Source organism: Geospiza fortis, unplaced genomic scaffold (assembly GCF_000277835.1).
Source record: "Geospiza fortis unplaced genomic scaffold, GeoFor_1.0 scaffold40, whole genome shotgun sequence".
NCBI classification, from domain to species: Eukaryota; Metazoa; Chordata; class Aves; order Passeriformes; family Thraupidae; genus Geospiza; species Geospiza fortis.
This window is the reverse complement of record NW_005054297.1, coordinates 12185722-12213536: the sequence shown is the minus strand read 5'-3', so window position 1 is coordinate 12213536 and position 27815 is coordinate 12185722. Positions and strand designations below refer to the sequence as shown.

At 38.8% G+C, this 27815-nt stretch overlaps 1 protein-coding gene across 2 annotated transcripts in view; it reads right to left on the bottom strand.

Annotated features, from left to right (window-relative positions):
* Positions 1–740: 740 nt before the first annotated feature.
* ATP10D (ATPase phospholipid transporting 10D (putative)) overlaps positions 741–27815 on the bottom strand; it is a 37096-nt gene continuing 10021 nt past the window's right edge. Inside the window, exons 5-25 of one of the 2 annotated variants that reach the window (XM_014312107.2) lie at positions 27692–27815; positions 24727–24812; positions 23495–23601; positions 22613–22744; positions 21656–21783; positions 21259–21511; positions 17699–17934; positions 16862–17050; positions 14191–14806; positions 13938–14044; positions 12968–13094; positions 11629–11813; positions 10194–10503; positions 9539–9615; positions 8874–8999; positions 8284–8484; positions 6573–6653; positions 6213–6317; positions 4702–4889; positions 2465–2643; positions 741–1502 (exon numbers count right to left, since the gene is read on the bottom strand). In XM_014312107.2, coding sequence (XP_014167582.2) covers positions 1288–1502; positions 2465–2643; positions 4702–4889; positions 6213–6317; positions 6573–6653; positions 8284–8484; positions 8874–8999; positions 9539–9615; positions 10194–10503; positions 11629–11813; positions 12968–13094; positions 13938–14044; positions 14191–14806; positions 16862–17050; positions 17699–17934; positions 21259–21511; positions 21656–21783; positions 22613–22744; positions 23495–23601; positions 24727–24812; positions 27692–27815 — 3772 coding nt within the window. In that variant the 3' untranslated portion in view covers positions 741–1287. Of the gene's footprint in view, positions 1503–1848; positions 2644–4701; positions 4890–6212; positions 6318–6572; positions 6654–8283; positions 8485–8873; positions 9000–9538; positions 9616–10193; positions 10504–11628; positions 11814–12967; positions 13095–13937; positions 14045–14190; positions 14807–16861; positions 17051–17698; positions 17935–21258; positions 21512–21655; positions 21784–22612; positions 22745–23494; positions 23602–24726; positions 24813–27691 lie in introns of both variants that reach the window. The other variant, XR_004081523.1, reaches the window with a different exon arrangement.

Here is a 27815-nt window from a genome sequence, read left to right as displayed (position 1 = left end):
TGAAAACAAAACCACTATTTGACTCTGAGGGCAGGAGAGTACTGCCTGTTTCTCTGGAGCTCTTTACAGCAGGATAACATCCACTAGGAAGGACAAGGGTGGAGCAGAGTAGATGATTTCACTTCATCCCAGTAACTCTCTTCCTGTATTATTCTGCCCCAGTACCAGCTTGTCTCCCTGCACAACCTGCTCACAGTTTTGCAGCCTTGCAGCTCTCATTTCTTGTCAAGAAAGCTGAGATGTTCCACTTGGAAAACCTGGAGTATGGCAAGGTGCCCCCCCCCACAGCAAGAAGGATGTTACAGATAAACATCTGAAAAAGTAACTCAAACCAACACAATCTCTTGGAGTTTGAATATCTGCCATCACTTCAAAGGTCTCCACTAACTTTATGTTAGAACCTACCAAAAACATTTTGTCATATGTTGAACTGAACTAAAAAAAAAAAAAAAAAAGAAAATTCAGAAATGGCTGTCATCACCTTTTCCTTCCACTACTTTTCTTCTACAGGCTAAACAAAATATATTTTCTCTTTCTCCCCTCACTAACACTAGGGATAGAGTCAGCCCTAATTACATTCTACCTTTTGAACACAGAGCTGTTTTAAACATTTGGTAACATATGGTGACTGGCATTTGAATGAACTCAGCATGCCCTCAATATCTGCCCTGTATAGCAGCAGCTGTCCAGACCTCACAGTGTTTGTTTAAATTCTTTCAGAGATCTTAAAAGATGTGGAATATGTAATGTTGATCACTGATGTGGAAAGCTCATGGTTCAATTAGAAAGCAGAGCCCTTGCCCAAAACATGGTGTCTAAAAATAAGCACACAAATCTTGGCAATTTGAAAGCAGAAACTTTCTCAAAGTAACAGAACCAAAAAATAGGCTCAGCACTAAGAATTCATTAGCAGCTACAGTTTGAGGAAACTGTTTATTTCAACAGGTGCTAGTGAATACAAACAGATTTCCTAAGCTCCTCTCTAAATTGTCCATGTAACTTTTTGGAAAGGGAAGTAAAAAGGAGGCAGTATTTTAGAGACTCTGGAATCTAGAAGTTGCCACACGCACCTCAGCCACTTTTTGTGCAGTGTGTGAGCCGTGGAAAACTGATAGAGGGCAGGACTCATCTATCTTGGAAGACAGATGAACAACTGCACTTAAAATGTGAGACATGCAATGCATGATGCACTCTTTTGAGCAGCCTTTAGAGACACTTAAGCTGATTATCATAAAAGCCTGGAGGAGTTTAAAAACACCTGAGAGTGAAGAAGAGTGATGTTTCCAGCTAAAAGCTGCTATTTTTAAGGGAAGACCTGAAGACAGACTGGAGCTCCTCACTGCTGCTGGCTGACAACTTTGCAGTACAGGCATGAGGTAGTTTAGAGAAAAGACAGCCAGCCAACATCTGAATTGGGTGAGGTGGGAAAGAAGTCCTTTTGGTGGCAGCCAACATGAAATGGCACACAGAGTCAAAATGGAGTGATACACCTGGAGGATGACCTGTCATGGAAAACAAAAGGGTGCACTTAGGATTTGTTCTTTATGTGAAGAAGAAGGCAAGGGAGACATGTTACACATGTCTCATTTGGGCTTCTCTCTTATGGTTCAAATGGTGTTTGTCCAGCAGGGAGATGGCCCATGCAATAGCCTGGTGAACAAACTGGATCACAGTGATTATATAAATTGCTGTCTACACGCACTACAACGTGTAATAAAAAGTCCTGAAACAAGCCAACCAGTAACACCACATCCCAGCCCTGCAGCTTACTTCATACTTCAGCAAGTGGTGAATCCCAGGGCATGCTAGGGCTCTAGGGCAGCAGTGTAAGGGAGCAGGGTGACTTACCTCAACTGGATTCTGCAAATCCACATTCATGCAAACTCCTGCCCATAACACCACGAGGTGTTATGCAATGTTGCATACACGAAATAAGCAGTATGCAAAGTCTCATGTGTGAAGCAATATAAAAAATAATCCAGACATTTAGACTGTGAACATCTTAATAAATTATGGGAAAGTCTTACAAACAAGCTTTTAAGGAAATGTGTTCATCATCTACCTTGGCTGAAGAAAACAAAACCACAGCATGGCAGAAATCAGCAGTTATTACTCCTGTGTTTAACCAGCTAGCATTCCAACTTTGTAAAATACAGTAAAGCATCTTCTTCTCACAAAACAGAGAAGAACTGCTCTGTGTGCTAGAGATACAGCACTGCTGCCCTTTTCAGAAGCACACACAGAGACTTCGGCACATGATCTATTGCCACCAAATGTATTAGTATTAGTTTCTTATGGTAAATTCAGTCTCTTCAGAGTTCAAGCCACTTGTACTCCCCAGACTCATCCTGAATGTCTGGTAAGAAGGAGGTGTTCTTTTATAACCCATCTCTTGAACAGGTCTGAAAAGGTGTTTTAGATGCTGGCAAAACACTGTCAGTGCTTTCCTCCTCTGATACAGCACCTGCAGCTAAGCTGGAAGACACAGAAGTAGGTTGGAGCTCCACCCTATAATTCACATTGCACTCATCTTTCCATCTCTTAATTTCTTTCCTCTGCTCCTCACGAGACAGTCTGACAAGGCACTTGGCTCTCAACACTGGAGATGGAAACAGTGTTCCTTGGAGAACTCTTATCAGATACCTACAAAATAAACACAGTTACAAAAAAGCTGTTTAAAAGAAACCCCAAAACTGTTTCCAGGGACTAAAGGAAACCAAACACCATTCAAGTAAACCTGAAGCCTAGTTCTTGGACTAGAACTAGATGATCTTTTAGGTCTCTTCCAACCCAGGCCATTCTATAATTCTGTGATATTAGAACTGACTTAACTGGCAATTTAGGTTGGATTTAATCACAGATTTTTGCAGTGAATTTTCAGGCAGCAGGGCATCCAACGTCTGTCCCTCTGTAAGAGAACTTTTTTAAACCTCCAGTGGAAGCCCCAGTCTCACTCCCTCATGCCAGAAGCTGCAGAGGACCCCCTGGTTTCACAATACCCTAAGTGGAGGCTTTTCAGCACCATACAAAGGATCGTATCAGAAGTAAACATGGGAAAAAACATGCCTGTGACAGCAGTAGTCCCATAACAGGTACTTCTGCTTCAAATCACTGCAGTAGAAAAGCTGAAATTAGCCACAACAGCTATAAATCTTTTGAGGTATTGACACAGGGAGAGTACTTATGACTTAAGGAATTTCTAAATAGTTTGCCTTTAATTCACCATGAAGACTGCTGTTGTCTTCAAAATGCAACAGCCACACATTGGAAGTAGCCACCAAGCTGAAACCTTTATCCTACCTTGGCTCTCTACAGCCCTACCAAAAGGTCTCAGAACAGCCTTTATCTAATAATTTGTCATGTAGGGGAGATTTACTGTGTGTGAAAGAAAAGGCCCTACTGTCACCACCTGAACCAAGCTGAGAGCAGGGACAGAAAGCCACATGTTTCTTGCACCTCACGGTTTGTCACTCTGCTGACGTATGAACCAAAGCCATCAGTCAGATCAGATCAGTCATAATCCCCAGTGAGTGCAGTAAAACTCTAGATGACATGCCTAAGACACAGATCAGACGTGTTCAAACAGGACTTAATACTTGGTGGCCATTGCAGTCATCTACAGGCATGGCTCTGCCAGCTTTCCTACTGGCAGGGCTGGTAACTTATGCAGCCTGCACTACAGCACTTGATCCAGAAACTGTGCTCAGATTGTGTCTAATGATATTAAATTACATCAGGTGAGCAGGAAACAGCACTTATTCTCCTCAACTCTTCTCAGTATCTGTCTGCAATTCAATTTCAAGTCTCATTATTTCTGAAATTATATAAGAGGGAAAGTAAGAGACACAACACAGAAGAATGAGTAATTAGCACTGGAGGCACTTCACTAGTAGGCTACAGACTTGAATTCATGCTCAGGCAGTGAAATGAAGATAGCTGTGGCTACTAAAGAAAGCTAAAGGGAAGGTTCGATGAAGTCTCTTTCACTGGTTTTCACATGGTTTGGTTTGCTCTGTTGGCTCATTCAGGCATCTCCCTGCTCAGCATGCTGGAGTCTTCCACCTCCACCCAATACTACTGCCCTTCCAGGGTGAATTAATAATTAAACTTGAAGTTCAATGAGACAAAAAAAAAAAACCAAAAAAAAACCAAAAAAAACCAAAAACCACAAAAACAAACAAAAAAAAACCAAAAAAAAAATCAAGACCCCTTGTGAATCCAGTCAGCATGTTTCCACCCCACAAACAAGCCTGTACATGCATTCTTCACTCTTAATACTCCTGTACATATTCATGACATAAATTTTGAACAGAAAATCATTTCACAAACTAACACAGACTAAGCACAGTATTTCTTTGTCTAGATACAGTACATGTCCAACTTTGGTCAATAATTTAACTCATTTGTATATAAATTATGAACTCTGTGATTACAAAAATTGAAGTTTCTTTGCCCTCCAAAGACAATAATTAATATTATATGTCACAAAAGAAAATTTTTATTACTGAAATTTGCTTGGAGAACTAAATGGAACTAAAAAGTTGTCCTCACATAGCTTGGTTTAATAGAGTAATGAAATCTTCATTTTTGTTGTGGGATGCTAGGGAGGAAAGACCTAGCCAGAGTTTCATAACATCACTGACTCACAGAAAACTAATTTTGGTAACAGCAGTAATCTATAATTATATAACAGAAACTCACCTGGGTAGCAGAGCAATGCAAGTAGTCAGGAGGCAAACTAAGTAAAATACTGGGTCTGTCATGTGCTTTTCCATGATCCAGTAAAAATCTGATTGTGGGTTGTGGGTTTTGTAGGTTGCTCCAACAGCCAGAGTGAACACAAAGTAAAACAGGATGCTGCCAACTATAACTACTGTATGTATCCATGTCTGCAATTCAGGCAAGGAAAGAAATAAGATTTAAGCTGTAAAACAGAAAGACTCTTACATCTGTATTTGCACGAACATGCACACTTTTCCTCCAAGGGCAGGTGTTGAATGTAACAGAGGATACATCTTTCAGATAATATTCCTAATTTCACACAAAACAATCCAGAAAGAATGGAGCCTTCTTTCTACAGTATACAGGTGTTCCAGACATTTAATTTTTTTTAGTTCTCATAAATTCATAGCTTTTCATTCTTTTGTGAAAGACATTTGCCTCAGATTACCACCTCATCCACTGGCAGCACAGAAAGCTTTCACAAGCAAATGGAGGTGAGATCTTCACATGACACCGCCTTTATATATCTTGCTTGAGACACTGGTTACCTTTCTACACTGGAGTTTTTCTGTAATTTTACACCTCAATGGCTATAACAGCTACTAAAAAAACAACATTGTCACTGCTCTTAGAGCCTGCCAACATTAAAAAATGCCAAACAAAACACATTTAAGTAAAGTTCTCTAATAAGAGTGTGAATACACTCATGCTATATATATGTTCTCATATATAGAACATATATATATATGTTCTCAATAAAGACATTTTAATTATGGCTGTCATACCCCCAAAAGAACAGTGAAAAGACTGAATCACAACTTGACATTTCATCCACTACAAAGCCATCCTAAAAATACTTCTAAAAAGTCAAAGAAAAACCAAAATTCATTAATAAGTATCCTTCTACTGGTACCCATTATTGTATTTTCTTTAAAATTAAGCCAAACCCCCAAGTATTACCCTTGTAAGTACTCTAGACTTATCCAAGCTAAGGCAGATCTTTATCTAAGACTGGAAAACTGAAATAATGTTTCTTAGCATATCAGATTTCCAATTCTGGCATCAGAATACACCTCTGAGCTGTTTATCCTGGCCACAGAGAAGATGATCAATTCCAAGCATTCAAAATCAGCAATTTACACTGTTGTCTTTGAGATGCAAACTTTGTGAATCAAAGAAGTTTCAGCAGATCACTGGTGGATTTTTTACCATTTGCAAAATGGATCCAACCCAAACCACCCTACCTTAAAAGGAAGCAGGATCATTTCACTATTTAAGAATAATTCAAAGGCCAAGTTTTGTTAGTTTCAGTCATATTTCTATTGGTTCCAATGACAGATGTGTTAGGAGAGCTCACATGATCACATAAATACAATATTTAGGGTTTGACTCTTTTTTTTATTTGAAGATCTCTCTTCCCTTTAATTTTACTGAAAGCTGTGTGCACATACTCTGTAAGGAATATCCTCTTTGGGAAACAAAGTACTCACCACAGACTTGCACTCAATGAGAAGGTGAAACAGCATTATGAAGAGCGCTGCTGTGTTTATGGGGTTTCCAAAAGAAAAAATGTCTATGTCTGAGCCACAGTAAGTCTGTAAAGGAAGACGGTGGTCAGTGTCAAATATTCTTTATGTATAGTCCTAACATGAAGTGGCATGAATAATTTCAGTACCATACATATTTCCACACACAGAGTTCAGTTCTTTTCCAATGATGATCTTAGTACACAATCATATTCTATGGAATATACTAAGGCAGTAAAAATCAAATACTTTATTCCATTCTTTAATTTGCTTAGGTTCTAAGTAAGTGAAAATGTATAAATATATTTTGTAGCCAGCACTTACAAAGTAAGGCACAAAAAAGCACACAAGACTTTGGTAAAAAGCATCCAGCAAGGTTATCCAGAAAGCTGAAGGCAAGGAAGCCTGTAAGAGAAAAACATAATGGCATTGTAACAAATTGAGCCAATTGCTGCATCCTTAACTAGCATTAATTTGAATCTGGGGAATGATTATCTACAGAAGTAATTCCAGTTAGTTTCCAAGTGAAAAAGGCATCTTTTGTGTTACAGTTATTAGAACAAAGATCTCCCTCCACACTAATATAGCTAACTGTTAGTATTTAAATCAGCAGCCAGCTCTGGGAACTCTGATCCTGCAGCTTTTCCTATCTGAATGGATGTACCAGAGCCTCAGCTGACTCCCAAGGAGGGGAGGGGGCTAATGGACAGAGAAGTACCCTGCAGCTTACCATCACTGCATACCAAGTCCCACCTTCTTCTATCTCCATCCCTTTTTGTTATGTGTGCTCCTTGATTCCTCTGTGTAGATGGGACTCCTCTGTGAGCTAATTTAACTCATCAGATGTACCATTGAGAAACCAACTCACTTTTCTGCAGGAATAACACATTGCTCTTTTAGTGAGTTAAATCAGCTCCTGGGAGGACCTGATGGGATAAGTGAGCTGGCACTAGGAACACAGTTTAACTATATGGATGAAGGAAATAAAAAAGGGAGAAGGGAATAAGACTTCTGTCATAGCAGACTGCTATGACAGATCAAGCACCTAGGAAACCATAGTTACCTATGCTCTGGCTCAGCTATGTCCCATTCCTTCAGGCACTGAAGTGAGACACACAGGTGAGAAGCCCAATCATCCAGGATGTCCTCTATGATTTGTGGAGAGATGGGTTTTTCTAAAGAGCCTTTCAGCCCTTTTAAGAACTGAACCACTGTCTGAAGGTGATGTGGAAAACTTATTTGCCTTTCATGAAAGTGCTCTGGACTATTAGCACCTATTTTGTCTCAGGCTCATTATGTCATTGCCTTCAATTGTTATAATAAAGATATTATTTTAATTATTAAATATTTAGAAATACAAATTTAAAATTATGCTAGATTTCATGCTAAGCAAAGCAGAAATCAGGAAAAACCCCACTGAGTTATATAATTATGATTTATAAACTACTCCCCCACTCTCTCTGGTTTTCTGTGCTAAATGTTTGGAAAGAATTTACTGGTAGACCAGGTATGATGTGTAGTGTTTTCAAGTGGGAAGGCAAATTTCAGATAATACCAGTAGGGTGAAAACTACCCTGACTGACAGAAGTTCTTTGAGGATTACTTGAAATTAATCTACTCTGGTTCTTTGTCAGTTGAGACCTTTATATGACAAAGAAAAAATACAGAGTATACAGAGTGCCCTCATCTTGCTCAAACAAATCCCAGTTTGAGGAAGCATGTTGACAGCTGACACAATGAATGAAATAAACATGCTGGTAAGAATGTTTGTCTAGTACATTGCTTTACCTGAAGTCCTTAATTTCTTTTATCATCCAAATATCTGATAAGGCTGGGTCTATTACTGAAAAGAGCCTAAAAAATCTTTTGAAAAACAGGTTTTTATTTGTGCACATACTGCACAGGCCTAGACATTTCCTAACAGAGAACATAATTTAAAACAATGTTTGTCTGAGATGAAACATAAAAGAAAGACACAAATGGCTCAAATGCTGACCATTTCAATTTGCTTCAGGCCAAGCACTCTGTAACCTACCACAGATTTCTGGCTCATTGTGTAAAGCTGTGGGAGTTCCATGAGTATCTCTGCAGACACATCTTTGTCCAGGACACCATAAACGATGGGTGGCACCGATGTAAAAAGGAGATTGAAAAGAATCAAGATCCAGTAGTCAGTCATTGATGTGCCTGAAAACCCGCAGAAAAACTGGTACCAAAACAGGAGATTCACGTACATCTGAAAAGCCAAAGATGACATGATGAAATTTTAGCCATTGACAAATGCTTTAAAAACAAGAGAAAAACTGGTAGGTCTTAGGTCTGGTTATAGTAATCTGTGGAAACATTTCAAAATCAGACATGACTTGCTGAAACAGTTGTGCTGCCACCATATTAGTAGTGCCCCTCACCCACTGTTTAATGAAATCAAACAATGGCTTTGAGTGGGAAATTTAGTCCAAGAAGTAAGAGTCTCTGGCCTCTGCAGGCAAATGGGAAACTGAATTGTTTGACACATGCTTTTTGAAACCATTCACAATAGGAAGAGAAAACAGAAAATAAAGCCTCACTAAACCTTTCAGTGCTCAAAAATATGTAAAATTCTCCTAGAATGGGACAGCTACATACCACATTCTTGTAGAAGAAGTAAAGCACCATGTTGGTAAGTCTGGTATAACACCAGTGACCATGGACAAGCAGCAGCTTCCTGAGGTGTCTAAACTGACAGATTGCAAAGTCACTTGCCATCACAGCCTGCGACACACAAGAAGAAAAGGATCTGCTATAACCAAACTGTTAAAAATAAGCTTCACATACTGCCAACCAAGCAACTTACCCACTGTTGGAAATTTTTTATTTCACAATTTTTTATACATAGTGCTTGCCAGGCTATCCTCCCTCAGATATCCCCTTCCATACAAGACTTTGTAACTAACACACAGTGCTCAGTCCAGCACAGCACAGGCAGGAATATGGCTATCATAATTCTTACCACACAATAAATCACTGCACAGAAATCACTGACACTGACACTTAGGCTGCTCATTTCCCTGCAGGACATAAGAAATATGGAGCTTGCTGACAGGCAGCAAACTATTGTTTGAAGCTTGACCTGCGGCATTCAGCTTCTGATTGCTCCTGGTGGAATGCTGAGGACTGGGTGTGAGGCTCAGGCTGCAAAGTTTTGCCCATGTAAGGGAACAGACTGTGGAGCTATTGGGTCTCCAGAGTACACTCTGAACTGATTTAAAATGGAACCTGACATCATTTGCAGCTGTCTTTGGATACACTACCTGCATGCCTTCCTGGCCAGATATTCCCACACCAGCGTCAGCCACCTGGATCATACTGACATCATTGGCACCATCACCTACAGAGAAAAGAGAAAATATAAAAACTAGCTTTGCTGGTTATCACATTGCTATGGAGGTAGCAGGAAAAGACAAATATCAAACACCAGAGAGTTCAGAGAAATATATTTTAATGGCCAACACTGAAAAGCACTAAGGAAAACAGGATTAGTAAGTGGAACACCTAACTGAACTGACCTATGTTCTCCAAATACATAATAGATATTCCTTTTGTCAGAATTTAGGTGGCATGATGCACCACAAAATATGGGTGCTTTAAATCACAGCCAGTCATCTCCCCTCTGCCTCCTAATTTTGGGGGGTTATGATGGAAAGAAAAATGCTCTCACTTGCTGCTTTGCATGTTATATAACAATGGTATGACTGATGCTGTTCTTACTGCTTTATACTGACCTAAGTTTATGGACTAAATTTTCTACTTCAGAAGACAAGCATCATCTCATGTCAGAGACAACTACAATTCAAAGGATTATCTTGCTCATAAAATAAATTTCGTGACAGACATTAACAAAATATACAAGAGAAGAAACTGGCCTCTACTTCTTTTCAGAGAAAGGAGGATAACCACAAGACTCACCTACAGCTAATGTCATTGCCTTTAGCTTATTTCGCACCAGTTTGACCAGGACACTCTTCTGTAGTGGTGTGGCTTGGCAACAGACCACAGCCCGACATTTTTCTGTGAGGTCCAAGAAAATATTCTGTAGGCTGTTGTGAAGGACATGTTCTAAAGTCCTTCCATCAATAACCAGGCCTGAATTGAACCCTTGAGCTTGGGTGGAGGGACTTGCAGAGACATTTCCAAGTTTCTCACTGTGTTTTTTTTTGACAGAAGCATTCTTCTGGATGTCTTCTAAAATTTTGCTCATTACCAAGGCACAGGCATCCTAATAAAAGACAAGAGAAAGGCATCTTATGAAATACTGTTTGTACTCTGCCTCCCTTTTCAATTCATAAAATACATATGGGGAAAATGTCAAATGCTGTCCTTGTATAGTATTTATCTTGAAAGGCTCAGACGGGAGGCTGAATACCCCTTTAAAATCACAAAGGATGTAGACTGTTGTTAATGAAAGTGTGATAAACTTTGCTTTAGCAGATTTGCTGAGGTATTGCACAAAGAGAAGAGAGAAAAACCTATGCAAGCCAGAAAACCTTCACAAACTAGCAGAAAAAGCAACTTTAAGGATTCTGTAATATAAATACAGCTTTGATAAAACTTTTGCTCTCTGTGTTTCTTTTGTCTGGCATGCAAAGCCAAAAGTTCTCTTCATATCACATTACAGGTGAGCTGCCATGAATTACTGAGGAACTGGCCTTGCGGAATGTTTTACCTTATCAGAATCAATATGAGATGCTCAAAAAGTCCGCCCTACCAATACATGTAAAGCACATGCAACATAGAATAAAATACATCTTCTTAAATCTTCTCATCGTTTTACTTTCAAATGCAACAGTATCAAATCCTGGGTTTTATTTCTGAGTCTAATTAGAGGGAGGAAGAGCACTTCTGCAAAAGAGGCTTAGTTCTCACTGCCAAGTAAGACACTAATTTCCCAGCAGAGTAAAAGGAGAATGTTGGCACAAATCAAACTCCAAGCTTTCCTCAAACACAACAGGACTAAAAATCCTTTCTTTTTTCACTTTATTTTCCCCACACTTAATTCTTGCCACACTATCTTTTATGACATATACGAATTGTATTTCTTAAGATACATATAAGCAGAGCAAAAAAAGAAACATTAAAGGTCTTAGAACAATCCTCTAAACCTGAGGCCATGTCAACTCTTTAGCTTACCACAGAGAGAAATCACAAAGTTTATTCAATTAAAATAATTAATCATAATGGACATACATAGAAAGTATTTTGTGTTTTACCTACAAGAACAACAATACAGAAAAGCAAATGGTCTTTGATTTCCCAAGCAAACAACATTTGCTTCTCTGTATTGTCCCATGGACTAGTCTTATTGAATTTTTCAGCAGAGAAGAAAATCTAGTTTTCTACTCACCCTAGTCTGTGATTTAAGAGTGAAGATTCTGTCCTCTGGTTCCAGCAGTTTACAAGCATAGGCAATGTTGACAGCTGTCTCTCTCTTGTCACCTGTCAGCATCCATATTTTTATTCCAGCTTTCCGTAAAGCCTGTATTGTGTCTGGAACACCTTCCTGCAGGCGATCTTCAATGCCAGTGGCACCTTAATTTAGACAAGCAGAAAGATTAGTGCTGCTGTATTTCCAAAACCAAAATGCTTCATGAGTGACAGGACCCGCTGGTTCTCTCTTTGTACCCACATCCCAAAACAGACATGCTACCATGATGTGCTTGGAATTTCCTGAAAGCAAGCATCCTGGCAGTATGAAGTTGTTTAACCTCCTTATTTTCCCTTCCATTTAATGTTCGGGCCAACCCATATTGCTTATTGTCACACCAGAGACATGAACCTGCAAGACAGCAGGTCTCCAAAGGAGCTTGACTTCTCTCTGTTGGCTTTAGTGGCAAAGGGTATCTGTATATCCTTGAAAAAGAATCAGCTTGCAGCACAGTTTCCAGCTTCTCTCCAGAAACTGAAGTCAGTAATCCCAGAATTCCTTTAGTATTAAGGTTTATGGCATTTACACTAAGCAGATATGACACAAAATGAGGGAAGGAGCACCCTTTACACAACAGGATCTGTCTCTCCAGCTTCTAGCACAGCTGCCTTTACCACCATAGTCAGACCTTTGCACTTTGTTTTCCAAATCTTATTTGCTGGGCAGTTCTCTAAAATGATTATTCCAGACTGCCTGCAGTTTACCTTTCACACACCTACAGCAAACATTTTTTGTTTCATTTCTGCATAGCTGAATGACCTTCAGAGGAATGGTTCTGGCAGAAGCAAGCCTGACTTCTTCTCTCCATGTTATTACAGGAGAACACAGCACAAGCACACCTGCTGTGCCATGAATGCAACACTGATAGAAAATATGCCCAGAAGTGGGGTATCTCTGAGTATTTGCACAGGCAGGCCTGTGACGTGTTACTATCATTTCATGTGTTTTTTATAATTACATTTAGAATATCTAGTGAAGATAGAGAAATACACAATATTAACAATAAAAGAAACAAAAAAAAATCCCCACAACAGTCGATTTTTACAAACAACAGGAGAGAAGCATCTGTCTTCAATGTGCTTTACAACTAGTACAAACTTACCAGTGAGATTTATGAAAATTCAGGAGTGATGATAAATTCTAGGTCTGTAGAAAGTTATGTGTTACACAGATTGAGATTAACACAGCTCTCTGCAAGCAAATTCCAATTATGAACATCACAGGCATTTTCCTGGGAGTTACAGTATTTTCTACCTACCAAGCAAAGTTAGTTTGGTCTCAAGCCTCATGGCAGATTCAAGCAGCAGGTCCTCCCTATTGTCAATGCTGGTTTCTGCTAAAAAACGATGATTTAACCACTCTGCATACTCAGCATCACTCACCACCTACACAGGGAGGGAAAACATAGGCATGTATCTATACTGGGTTTTGAACAGTGCATCAAAAGTGTTCTTATGGTTCTTCTGCTGTCCACATCCCAAACCTACAAGTGCAGCCACTGGCAGTGCATTGCTTACATGCTCCAGGATGTCCACAGATTTAGTACAATGTTCAAGACTGTTAGATTACTTTTCCAGGCTACTTACTCATTGGCACCCTGCAGGTTCCTGGGGCTGCCTGACAGATTTCTATTTAGATGGAAGGCAGGCAGGGCAATGGGCACAGAACCACTGCACAGCTGGGTACAGCTCGATGGCTGCATAGCTACACAACCTCTGCTTTCACTTTGCATAAAGCTTTGTCAAGAGGCTTCTAGCCTGTTTCAATCCCTATGGAATTTTACTTCCGAGCAGCTTTGAATTTAAAATGGAATCTCAAAACAACTTCAGCTGTGCATCCACAGCTTGTAACACTGCAAACTCTTTGTGAAATCAAATAAAACAGGTGTAACTTAATCTCTTTTCTGTGTCAGGAATTACACCTAGGGTAAGATTCACACAAAGAAACCTGCTTATGACTCCTGAAGAAAAATCTGGCTATTCGACAATCCCTGTTTTAAAATTAAGACACTAAGATGCTTGGCATCCTGAACTGACAAAAATGGCAATCTAGCAGATGTCAGGAATTGATCTGGGTTTTCTTACAAATTCCCCCTAAAACATCAGGATAAACAAAATGTGGCAATAGAAGAATCTGTTTGGAAGACCTGATGTTTGCTCCATTGGTGGTACCACTGAGGCTGGTCACAGACTGCAAACATTCTTCAAAATATATATGAAAATAAATACCTTCTTAGCAATACACAGAGTGCGGAGTCCTCTTCTGCCATAATCATCCAAATGCTGCTGAGTTCTCTCTTTAATCTTCTCTTCAATTTCAGAATTATTACTATGGACTATCCCACAAAAAGAAGAGAAAGCAAATTAAACATGCATGTTTAGGCTCAATTTAGCAGAAAATTTTGAAGGTCTAAATACATTCTTGAAGTAGCAAAATGTTAAAACTTATCATTAAGGAATGAATTACAAGTTCTGTAGATACCTTCAGATGCAGTTCTCAACAAGTCCATCATCACTGAGTCTGCACCTTTTGTGTACACCACCACTTGGTTGGAGACTGGATGCCGAACCACCACTGACATCCTTTTCCGCAGTGAATCAAATGGCAGGATATGCAAAAGCTGAAACGTTAAAGGCCCCAGGCCTGCGAAGTCCACAGTTACTTGATCTGGAGTCCTAGACTGTAAAACACATTTATAAGCCCTAGCAGCATGAACCAAGGCAGCTTCATCTGGACTCTCAGCTTCATAACATAGTTTTGGTATGGGAGATAATTCAGTAGATGACACAGCAGAGTTGGGCTCACCACCAGTAGCTACATTCTCTAGATGGAGTTCTCCAGGCACTTGAGAATTTTCTGGGCTGTCAGTATTGTGAGGTTCAGAAATCCTTTGAGCATTTCCATCCAAAGTAGGTGAAGCCAGTTTCATTCTAAAAACAGACAGTTTTCTCACAAAAGTATTGGGGCTTTCAGATGACGACTGCTTTGCATTTGGAAGTGGAGAAGAACTTAGTCTCCAGACTGAAAACCTCTGGAACATTTGCCTGATTTCCTCAAGTGATTTAATAGGCATCCTACTCAGCGAAGAGAGTCTCATCTGGAACAGAATAGTTAGAGAAAGTATTATGCTAAATTCTTCCTTTTTATTATATTAAGGAAAGACACTTTGCAAAGTAGCTATGTTTCATAATGAAAGTAGTATTTTAAAATTTACCATGGGTTTGACTGCTTGTATTAAAGATGGCCAGCTCAAGTAAACCAAATGAGTACTGTAAACAGCCTCTATAAGCTGTGAAAGTACTTCAGGTCTGAAAATTGGATGTGTTTCAAGTTTAATTCATGACTCCATGCAATACCTCTCTTCAGAACTTTCAGTAAGGAACAGAGTAAGTATGACACTGTAACTTTCTGAAGTTGTGGCAAACTGAACTAAACACTTTAATCCTTGTTCTGAATTAGCAAAATACTTGTGAAGAATAAACCAACCCCCACACTAACCAGCTACAAGAATTGCTAAACGTACAGTTTATGATTATCAACAGTTATCAACAGTTAACTGTTGATAACTTATCAACAGTTTTTAGTGTTTTGAATTAAAAGACAGTTCCCCTGAGATCAGTGTTATAAAATAATTGGTTCCCTGTTACTCAGAACAGCTAGGGAGCTAACAGCTTACAAAAATCAGGCATACAAGGCTGACATTCCTTTCTCACTGCTGGTGAGGATGTAAGAATGAGTTACCAGGAAGCACGTTCTCTTTTGCCACTGAAAAGCAAAAGGTAGGGACAAACTATGGCTCAGTCTTCCACAGGTCGTTGCAATGTGTCTCCATTCAACATAATGGAAACAGAGACTATGAATGTCCTTTCATTGCCTCTTCCTACGACAACACTGAAATTTCCAGTTGCCTTGAGTTCTTTCCTGTCATTCCCTAATCACGAACTCTGAAACCTCCTTCCACATTGCTCCTCCCAATCTACCTATCAGTGACCTGGATCTTCTACCTTGCTGGCAAGTTATTCAGACATTTTACTCTCAAAAAACCAAGATTCTCACTTGTATATTATTCTCCATCCCATCCGAGGACTAGGTAACTATTGACTATGAACTCATCCACCTCACATGGATCTCTAGGCTGCCTACTACACACTTTCTGGGAATGCTTGGAATCACACTAAAACACCAAGATTATTTATAAATAGGAGATACTTCATATCCCACAGGATATGTTTTGTGAATGTCTCCAGCTATGGCTGTAGGTTTACTACCTAGGCAGACACAAAAATCTAGTTCTGCACATGTCACTAATTTTTTTTTCCAAAAACAAAGTCAACGAATGTAAATCACCGGGTAATGAGGGAAAGAAATCAAAGCTGAACTTGGGAATTATCCTGCAACACAGTCAAAATTGGCAAAAAATGATGTTATTCATAACTCCTTCCCACACTGAAAAAACCCAAAAGATTTGAAAAAAAAAGTATTATTTTCAAAAAAAAGTTAGGTTGTGTGCACTGAAAAAAAACAAGTGGTCAATCCAAACTACTAAACCAGGGCAGACTAGAAAATGCACTCTTAATTCATGGTGAAACAACTTTATGCCATTCTGCAAAGCAATTTTTCTTCAGACTAATATACATATAAAATTCATCTTCCATACTTTTGCTGAATGTCTATTTGAATAGTCAGGGAACAGCATTCCATGAGGTAAGAGCATTCTCAGTTTCAATATTCTGTGAATCTTTAGCGATTATTCCTATTTTTCAGCCAACAAGAACCTATTTGTGAAGGTAACCTGACTGTTAATGTATTATTACAGGAAGTTATACCCATATCTAAAAAAACCCATAACTAGAATATGGAAAAAATTACAACTGCAATTTAATCTCCAAATTTGACTTGTAAAAGTTACAACTGGTCACAGAAACAAAAAGACTGAAGCCAATTTATCAGTATTATTTTATTCATTAACTCATTGCACTTCATGGTTTTACCTTCTTTCTAATTCCCTTCTTTCTAATAGGACAAAAATGCAGAGGCGAAAAGGATATATTTTTAAATGTCAGTTAATTGTATTTTTCTTTTTGTAATTGAATCAAAAGGAGATCAGCTACTTGCAAATATGGTCAAATAGCCAAAAGCAAGGCCTTCTTACCTTCTGACGTGTCTGATTGGGGCCTGAGACTACAACAGTATTACAGATTGCCAGAGCAAGAAAGAAATCAGCGATATACATTGTCTCCAAAGATAACCCGCTGCTAGCTTCTTCTGATTGTTGACAGGAACGAAAAGAAATTTGACTGAACTTCTCCAACAGCTGTGTGTCTGGTACAACATCTGTTTCCTATTATGAAATGAACAAAAGTTTCCATCAGGTTATAAACTTAGCCTCTGGAGGTTAAATCAGTTACAGACGATCGAAGAGTAGAAGTTCATACAACTTCTCTCCTGTACTGAGTTGTAATACCAGGAAACAGAGGAACACTGTCATCTTCACTGCCTCGTGCTAGTCCATTGAAAATGGCAACTTCCTGCCCAAAGAGGTAAACACTAAAGGCTTAGAGTTCATAGCTTTAGACACTTCAACAGAAATTAACTATGATGAATGGTATTTAGATACCTTCAGGTACAGAAGCAGAGTTTTCTCCTCACATAACCTCAAATAAGTATTGACCATATAGATATTTCTTATTAAAAACAAAAGAAAATGCTAGAAACCTCTTAAAATAAAAGAACAAACTGTTATTAAGTCATTAATTTAATTTGAAGTCATCATGGCTGCAGACCAGCAAGAGTCAAAGTATACATATACACCTTCATGAACCAACATGTGTCTGCAATGTCAGTTGTAAATAGCATGACACCCCGAATTTTGGTGGAAGAGAGAAGGGATTGCTTAAATGACAACCAATCTGATCAAATGGGAGTAAAAAGAGATACCTTCATGAGTTAATTCTGAAATTTAGCATCAAACCAAACAGCTTCTACTTACAATGGGACTGCTGAAAGCCATGTGCCCTGAGTTGGGAGTATCACCTGCTTCATCTTGCCTTTTGAATGCAGAGTAACTACCAGAGAACTGGTTCAAAGACTTTCTGTTCAAAGATTCACACACAGCTCTGCAGTTGTGCCCCTGACATTCTGATGTAGGGGTTGAAGAGCCACACTGACAATCAGCTGAATCCTCATCCTCTGAATCAATCTCTTGATAGGATTCCAACCTCTTTGCTAAGGAAAGGGAAACAAAATTATTGTTCCATGAGCAAAAGAAATACGTCCAAAGTAAGGAATTACTTATATAGTTAAGAATAATCTACCATTTATGAAAAATTAAACCTGTAACAAGCCACCACACTGTCTTCCTGTTTAAACAGCATTCTACTGGATTGAATCCGAAGAGGGAACAAGAACGATCTGTGTTCTACACAGTAAAATAAAATGGAGTTACACAACCTCCAGAAGGGCACATTGATGGGAATCAAATGCATGTGCAAGTGAAAGGAAATTGCATAGAGATAGGAAGGAAATAGCCTGTTTTCTGTGAACTATAGCTATCAGAAGACCCAATGGCTCCATATTGTGTCAAGATGGACTCAGGCTAGGTATCAACACAACCTTGTCAGAGATGATGGGACATATTAAAATGGAATGCCTGAGAAAGCACTGAATAGGACTTTACTGTAGGTTCTGAAGAAATAAAACAAAAAATTTCATAAAGAATAATAGCAACAATTCTGCTTTAAGCCAGAAAAATGGGACCAGACTTTTGACGAGTTTCCTAGCCATTATGTCATGATGGATCAGGACTGTATGTCAGGGGGTTGATAAATACAGCTCCTAGCAGGAACTCATTCAAACTGCGTTTATTGTTTCAGAATTGGACACCCCCTCACAAGAAGATACACATTTTCTGAGTTTTTAATTGAAAAGCAAGTTTCAATAATCAAACTTTGCCCGGACATGTGTAACACCTTTGTGCCAGAGATGTAAATGCAGTTCTGTTCCTCTCCACAAATCACCTGTGTGAAGAACCTCTGTAGCAAATGGAAACACTCCTGTGCTATCATGTGCTTGATGAAGAACATATCCAAGTGTTTGCACTGGAGTTCTGTGAGTGTTTGACCACATGCCAAAAGTTGAAATCTCTGCAAAGCACTGGAACTATGTACACTATTCAGCTTTGAAGTTTTACCTCTCACTGTGAAAACAGCATTCCATGAGCATACACTAGCACTTCAGTGCCTAAAATCCACAGATAGCATGAAAAAGCTGTTCTGAGAGCTGTGCATCGCCTCTTTATTTCATTGAAGTCTGAATACAAACAATGGCATCCCAGCAAAAAAACCAACATTACAGACATGTCCAGCAACACCACTAATTCCCTATTTCTTTATTTCAGGTGGTACCAAATGTACAGGAAAGAAGTGAGAAGTGGGATATAATTCTGTTTTATGCAAACAGAAAACCTTTCCATAGGTCAGTCCCCAGGTCTGTTGCTGTAAATGAGATGGAAATAGGTTTATTATGTCATTTGTGACTCTTGTATTTTCTACTGTCTTCTCTTTCTGCAACACAAATGAAAGAATCCTGTCCTCCATCCCGCTCTTCTGATGAGTCCAAGGAAACAGAGAGACCAGAGCTTACGCCTTCCTTGGCAGGCCATCTTCCTGATATCAACATGAAATTAGTAACACAGCTCTTTTAAAAAACAGCTAAGTGTGAATGTAACAGACTGGGGCTCTCCACAACTACCAAATAAAAAATCCCACACGAGGCACTGATACCTTTTACTGGAGAGCAGCACCAATGACTTAGTATGTGTGTTTGTAGAGGCAGGTTTGGACAACACACCCATTCTGCTTTGCCTCCAGGCTGTGGAGAAGCTGCATGCTCTGTCTGAAGTAACACATGGCATCTCTTACACCACCACACTGCTCTACTGCCATGGTCCAAGAAACACACGTCACTTTAGACAGAACACAGCCTGGGGGCATGAAGGATTATTCTGAATCACAGGCATCCCTTTACCCTGGGAAATACAGATATAAACCCAGAAATACATATTCAGATTAGGCAGTCTCTGTGTAAAAAACTGTACTGTGTTGCACTGCAACTCTTACCATATGTAGCAAGAGCCTTGCAAACAGCAGCTCTATGCATCTAAACAGATATAAACCAGGGCTGGAAAACAGGACCTCCAATGTTTTTCAAACTGATTTTCAGAGCTCATATAATTTCTAATTTGTTAGGAAGAAATGCGTGTTTACTCTCCAGGGAAAGGACAGGGCACAGGAGAAAGTAATTATGTACATAATCACCAACTAATAATTTTAGAAGATAACCTTATGTGAACTACCAGCAGAAGCATGTGGAGGCATACTTTCCCTGGCACACTCAGATCTGAATCAGCCACAGTTGCATCACTCATACTACTCTTTGGTTTCTTTTCTGAAAGTTTTCCTTGATTTAGGAAATGCTCTGAAAATATAATGCCAAAAATGAAATTAAAATAAAATGCCAAAGAAGCATCTGGGAATCCTCATCATAAGACTTCCGAAAAAACATGCGCAGCAATTGCTGTAAAATTTGTCTGTAATATCTGGTCCTGTGACACAACAAAAGAAGGGCTGAACTGATTCATTGCTGTGGCCAGCAGAGTGTGCCTTTTGCTTGTAGTTGTGAGCAGTTCTATCTGGCAGCAAACCCATGAAAACCACAAAGAGGGTTTACTACACAGCTGTGCCTCACGTGTCCACCCATCATCAGCACCACACCCTTGATCCCATATGGAATATTTGCATTGTCCACCAGCAAAATGCCTGCAGGCACTAGTACATACACACGGTAACTGTAATAAATACTCTGTGGGTTTACTGAATTAAAAAAATGGCTAATTAAATAATTCATGTCACTGCCCAATTTTCTCTCATGTCTGGAGCTGTATCTTCTCCTAGCTCCCAGAAGATTTCACGTTGGCTCTCATGAAATACACACTGACAGATCCTACACTTTTAGACAATAAGACAGCAACTATTCATTAACACTGCTTCTTGATTTTTTGCCTAATAATAAGCATCTGTGTAAGATCTAAGTAAGAATACAACAGTAATTTTCAATGAAGGTACTTACCTTTGCAGCATTAACACACACATGGACACACATCTGATTGACTTTTACCTTAAAATTACTGTTAAATAATGTATTAATACTGTTAAGCGTGCATTTAATTCGGGTTACTATGCCCTCAAGAGCCGAACTATGTCAAAGTGGAGTCTTAACATATACTACATAAAGGTGGTACACTGCTAGGACAGTCAACAGAATGTTTAAACCTTAAAATGCTAGGCAAGCATTAGCACTCTAGTTGGAGGGGAAAAAAAGAGAGGAAAGAGTAGATAGGCAATTTTCCAACATTCAGGGTTCTGAATATTCTATGGAGAGAAACAAAACCGAGTAGGCATGATTTCTTCCATAACAAGTAAAGAATAGTTAGTTCATGGTATCAAATATGTTGGAAAAATGATCCAGGTGAACAAAGGTTGAGTGTCTTACCATTTTCCTCATGGCAATACTCCTGTCCTGCAATGCTGCATCTCCGAAAAACCATCTTATTTTCAGTGAGGGTTCCAGTCTTGTCAGAGAAAATATACTGAATCTGTCCAAGGTCTTCAGCAATATTTAGTGCTCGACACTGAATAGTTGAGTCTGTTTTCTCATGGTAAAAATCAATGTCATTCTGTATTAAATAAATTTGTCCCAGTTTGACAATTTCAATTGAAACATAGAGAGAAACAGGAATCAAGACCTACCAAAATAAAACACAGGAATTAAATAAAACCAAGGTCTTTGGCCAGTTACAAGCATGAAATAGCTCTACTGAAGCCGAAGAGTTACTTCAAGGGTACAACTGAGATGAGAATATGACCCATGTTCAAAGCAGATCAGTTACCTGTAACAAAATTATCATTGTCCAGAACATATAGAAGCCTGCTAATGCTGGAGGACTCGATTTCCCATCTGGCTTGGGGATGTTAAAAAAAGGTATTTCTGAATACCTACTTAACCAAAGTCCATGACCTTGAAAACAAGAACAAATAAAGTCAATCAGTTTTATGTAAAGTGTTTCACAGCTCGGGGTTATTATGTTAGCTGTTACACTCTGCAGTTCTTTCTAAGCTTTTAAACTACAATTTTATATCTTGGGTTTTTTTCCCAACAGGAGTCCCAAGTATCAATACATACATGAAGAAACACCTTACAAGCCTTCTATCAACAGCATCTATACAGCATATCTTAGAAATAAAGAAACATTAACTACACTTCACAAACAGCTTCTTCCCTCCAAAAGACTTGCTGGCAATTAACTTTGTTATCCTTGCTTGTCTAGGTTTTAGTCTACTAGTGAACATATTATCATGTCATAATTTTTAAGTGCAATCTGAAGACATTTTATTAAACATATTTTAACATATTTTAAACACCCTTATGATCTGTCAGAAAATTTAGTCTGTTTAGATATACTCAAGCTAATCATTTAATCAACCCCTAAAATATCAAGTCAATACAACTCTAGTTACACTAGGTCTCTCACCTCAATGTGTACATGTATCTCATAATACCTGAAAAATCCTAAGGGAAAATAGGAGTTTTGTTGAAAAGTTATTTAGAAAAAAGATAAATCAAATGGAGAAACAGGATGCAGACCCAAAACCTCACATCAGGAACACACTTTTTAACCACATTCCAGATCAAACATGACAACATGAACTTAAACCTCACAGAAGTCTCAACTTTCAGGAAATTACATCTGGATGAAGACTGACAAAATCAATCAGCCCCAAAATAGAACACTAACCATGTAGACTGAGAGAGGGAAACAGCAGGAATCTGAGCGATTCTCACTTACCTATTGCACCAGTTAAACACATCAAAAGTAGGAGCAGAACACACCACAGAATATCAGTGTTCACTTTTCTTTCCAATTTACTACGCTTGTAATAAGGGCCACTGTTATTCAGCATAGCTTTGGTTTCATGACCTGCAACCAAAAAGGAGGTTAAAATTCTCTAGTAACAGCTATCACAACTGCAAAGTACTTTATATTTCTAAAGCTTTGGGAAACAGAATATTTCTATTAAGTAATATTTGAACAGCCATTATAAATATGAGTAAATCAGATTCTCCTACAATACATGAATTCTGTCCTAAAAAAACCTGAACAAGTTAAATCAAAATCTGTTATGTATATGTTAACTTTCATTAGCTTACATTAACTGTCACCAATATTCTTTCCTTTAGAAACACTATTCTGGACCCTTCCACATTATTTCAACATTTTCTACAAAATCCTACACCTGTGTTACAACTATCTGGCTGGATACATCATATTGATTCGTGTAAAAACCTCTGTCCTTTCTACAAATTGTAGAACAGAACCAGAAGAACAGCACTAGCTTCAGTTTTGATTAAGAAAAAAGTCCTAAGCAAGTCACACATTTCCACATCCATTTCAAAATCTCAGTTTACCATTGCAACTAACAAGTTGAGGACGAGGACCTGTTCACACACAACAGATCTGCCCCTCCAGGAATAATCAGGGGTATCAGCTTTTTACTGTGAAAACAGAAACAAACTTAACCCAGATATGCATTCTTAACATTTCTAGCTATGGCTGCCTTCTGCTGGATTCTGGCTTTTACTCTCCCAATTCCCCTTTGTACAGTACTGTTTCTTGGGGCACACAACCACCTTGTTAGCAAGTCTGTGAAAGCCAGGGCAGTTCACTAACCTGCATATACCACTATGCCTACCACAGCTTCTGTGTTTCTTACTGTGCATCCTCGGAGCAGTAAGTTTTCCTTGCTGAGACCCACTCGGTCCATGTTTGAATGCTCACTGCAAAGAAAAGCACCTCATGTCAGCTGTAGGAATCCAGCAATTACCAACCAGGCTTTGCAAAACCATTAGGAACAGATTTCCCAAAGAAGCTGCAAGTCACTGAATGCCATCCCAACATGTCTGATTGGACTTTTCATATGAATGGAGTAAGAGGAAAGCAGATCACCCTTTAAAATCTGAGCATTTGCCATCTGTTATATGAGAAGCAGGCAACACTACTGAAAAGAACAAATACTGGAAATCTAATACCCTAACCTATTTGGATTATCAGCATCAGAAAATATTTGAAAAAAATAGTAAATCTCATCATAAATTTACTGTGAGCATTGTCACTCCTGTGGTATGCTTCCAGTGTAGCTAGGCCCACTCTTTGTGAAGGTGCTTCCTCAGACACTAAGATTTATATGTATTTATTTTTATTCCCAAATATCTAATGTGTCAGTGTGCAAAGGGAAGAATAAACACATTCTAACTCTCAAAACCTGAAAACAGGTCACTGCATAAAAAAGCAGTTTGTTTTCCTATTATCTATAGAAAGTCAGAAACATGTAAGTATCACAGAATCATAGAATGGCTGGGGTTGGAAGGAACCTTAATGATCATCTAGTACCTTAATGTCCCTTCCAACCCTAACCACGAAGAAAACTCATACACCCACCCTGAAGAAAAGACAGAGATAGACACACCGGTCAAAAGGAGTTTGATCAATTGACTCAAGGTTACACAAAAGAAATCAGAGTAGGAAAGGAAGCCAGTCCTTCCGATTTCTAATTCTAAGCAATGCAGCTTGCCCAGTCAGGCTGTGGTCCAGACCAAATACTATAGATACCATATATTATGAAGAGCAGATTTAAAACAGCTATTTCAAGTATGAAGTCTGCAAAACAACCTGAACTAAGATGTTGAAAATATTTAATACAAAATAAAAAGCATCAGTGCCCCATCTGCTGCTCAGAAAACCCTTCTGGAGCTGTCTGTTGTGCTGCACTCAGAAACACAGTGGTGCAAACTGACCTCTATCCATATCATTACTTCTTAAAGTAAAAATTACAAGATCTCCTAAAATTAGTAAGAATGCCAAAGCAAATGACAATAGTTTAAAGAGCCAGCAAGCCTACTTACACAAAGCCTCGGAAACGACTGAGGTCATTGTTAGGACTTTCACACTCTATTCTACTGGAAAATTCTTCTGGATCAATTTCAGAGACCTAAAGCCATGAGAAGGGAAAAAAAACCCAGAGAACTCAGACAAAATGTGTGGAACCTAAAAACATTGTAAATTTAGAGGTTCAGATAGTACTATCTAACAATTTAGCCTCTAATCTGTAGGTTGCTGATGGTGTTGATGGTCTCCCACTCAGTATAAATCAGATTTACACACCACAGGACTTCCTAGTAAATATTAAACACTGTCAAGTATCACTTGAATTGCTGATATTTTGAGAACACTGGAGAGTAAAAAAATGGGTGGAAGGATGAGGAGGAAGAAAAAACCACAAAAGCAGTAAAAATATCTGAAAGGCAGAGATTTCCCATAGATTTTTCTCATTGTATGATAATGAAAAAAACAGAAAGAAGAGACACTGTCTTCTCTGCAAGCACAATTTCTTGCAAACAGAATTTTTTTCCCAACACCATGACCAGGATGGTTTCCATGCTAACACAAAGCAAGCACGTAGAACTTTGCAATGGTGTTTGAGACTTACAACTACCAAAGAAAGGGCTGTCATGAAAGACCAGAACTACATATTGCAAACGAAAAACAGGTGAGCATTTCAGTGAAAAGTCAAGTGAACCAAATCTCCCATATTAATGACAATAAAACATGACCAGAAATAAGAGAAAAGCCAAAAGGCCTTATCTATGGAATTACCTGCTATTGTGATTTAATTTCAATTAATGGCATATGAATATGCTTCTAGCCTCTGGTATAACACAGGCTTGCCTCTGGTATAACAGAGTAATTTCCAAACTGAGTCCCTGCCACTAACTCTTTGTAAAGTCGTTTGTTCTACTCTTTCAAAAAAACCCCAATGACCAATTTAAGGTTTCAAACTCCCAAGCATAATTCTCTAATTCACAGGTGTTACTAAATATATCTTCAACATAATTACAAGTCTCTGAGAAGGCTGTACTCCATCAACTGGATGACTTCACATTGGCAGAATAGCAACTGTGAGCCTAAAACACGATCTTGTAAGTAGAATTTAAAACTCAGAAGATGTCATATTGTTACAAGTACTTTGTTAGCTTGATTAAAATTATTTTTTGTTATGTTTTGCTATATTGATTTGTTGCACTGCATCAACCTGAAGTCAATATGAACACAGCTTTTGACACAGTTACATTCAGTCTCTGTGCAAACTTAGTTAACTGTGAAAGACCTGTCTCCCTAGTAGCCCTTCTCATGTTGATTTGCATAGGAGGTACAACATTTCTGTAAAATGTTAGACAGAATACTTGACTGATGCTTTGCAAGAATTTTTCACTGTACACTGATTACCCAAAGAAGAACTACTCTCAAAGTGAAATAGCCAAAGCAGTCAATTCTTTTCTCCTGCTGTCTGGAAACATCTAAATATATATTGCTTATGGAGCTTCCTGTAATGTACCTTGAAACAGCAAGCACTGAAACTCTGGGTGTAATCTGTAGTGGACACAGCTATCTACACTCTGCCAACATAAAACAGAGGTTACAAAAACTATGTCCAAATGCAGGTGTCTTGATACGGACATTCAGATCTTCCTGGATTTTAAGTTTATTTTCTATATTTTTTCATTATAATTGTAATTTTAGCAAAGCAAATACTGAGAGTAGTAGCCTTTGTACGTTATTTCTTGAGAAGTTTTTCTACGTTTCCTGGCACAAAAGAGAAGACTTAAATTTTGGCAGAATTAGAAGTACTTGGATTTTGTGTAAAGGTCCCTAAAGAAGGGAGACAATAAAGATGGAAACTGAGTAAGGGAGCTGGGAATGACAGGCATCAGACACTCACTGAATGGGGAGATGCGGATTCCCAGGGCCAAGCCCACTTGCTGTGGCTGTGCTGTGTTCCTGACACATGCACCATTTGATAACATAGCATGGGAATGGAGTGGGTGTATGGCTAAGGTGGAAGAGGAGAGCTAGGAATGCCTTTGATCAGCTTGGCTTAGGCTTCCCAGAAGAAAAGAACAGCACTTGCCACTAGCTTTGAGGATGCTGCAGCCAGGGCTGGATTCAGTCACTGACCATGCAGGCTGAGAGGGAACCAACTGCTGCAGTTCTTTGCTATCTCTTATAGTCTAATAGGAAATATTTGCTGTTCACAGTGTTTTAGTGCTAATGGCATATCAGCTTCTTCACCCCCCTGAACCTGTATGTGATTCAGCTAACCACATGAGGGGTAGAAGGAAAAGGAGATTAAACACTTCCTAAGAGCAACATTTTAATATCTTGAAATCAGCAGAGTAATGTCAGTTTGTTCACAAATTGTTCATCATCCTCAGGAAGTTGGTCCTCTTCTGTTTTGTGTATTTCTCTTTGAATGCCAAGATGGTTGGAGACAATGTTCTATGTTTCATTACCCATTGCTATTTAAGAAGCCTCAAGTTACTTTCCCCATTTCTCTCCTGTTGTCATTTAAGCATTGAAAAAATAATACAAAAATCACTATGAGAGTTTCAGCTCCTGCCTCTTGCTTTCATTTTGCCATGCCTTCTCTTAAAGGAATCCCATGTGCATCAACAGGTGCCCCATTGGTAAACTTTTTCATCATGTTTCTACTTGCTCAGCCACAAAGAAGCAGGACATAACAACCTTGGAAATAGATTAAGACTCTGTAATTCTTGTATTCATATGTTCTTTAATTTGGTGTTTATTCCTTTTCTTCTGAGGTTAAAAAGTTGGAGAGATCAGACAGTCAACCCCTTACACGGCACTGCCAGTTTTACTCAGCCTGAGTTTATAAGGACAAATTCCCAGGCTGGAGCTCAGCTGGAGGTGAATTCAAGGTCTGTGAAATAGAACATGGCTGTACATTCAGAAACCACACAATCCACCTGTCATGTTAGCTTTCTAACACCACTAGAAAAGTACAATTTTTACCTGCTCTGAATATCCTCTCACCACCTGTCTCTGCTTTAGATTGGTTTCTCCATCGAGGCCTGCAGTTTCAATATAACAGATCCCATCTGGGTCACTAGAATATAACAGCACCATGTCAGCAGGA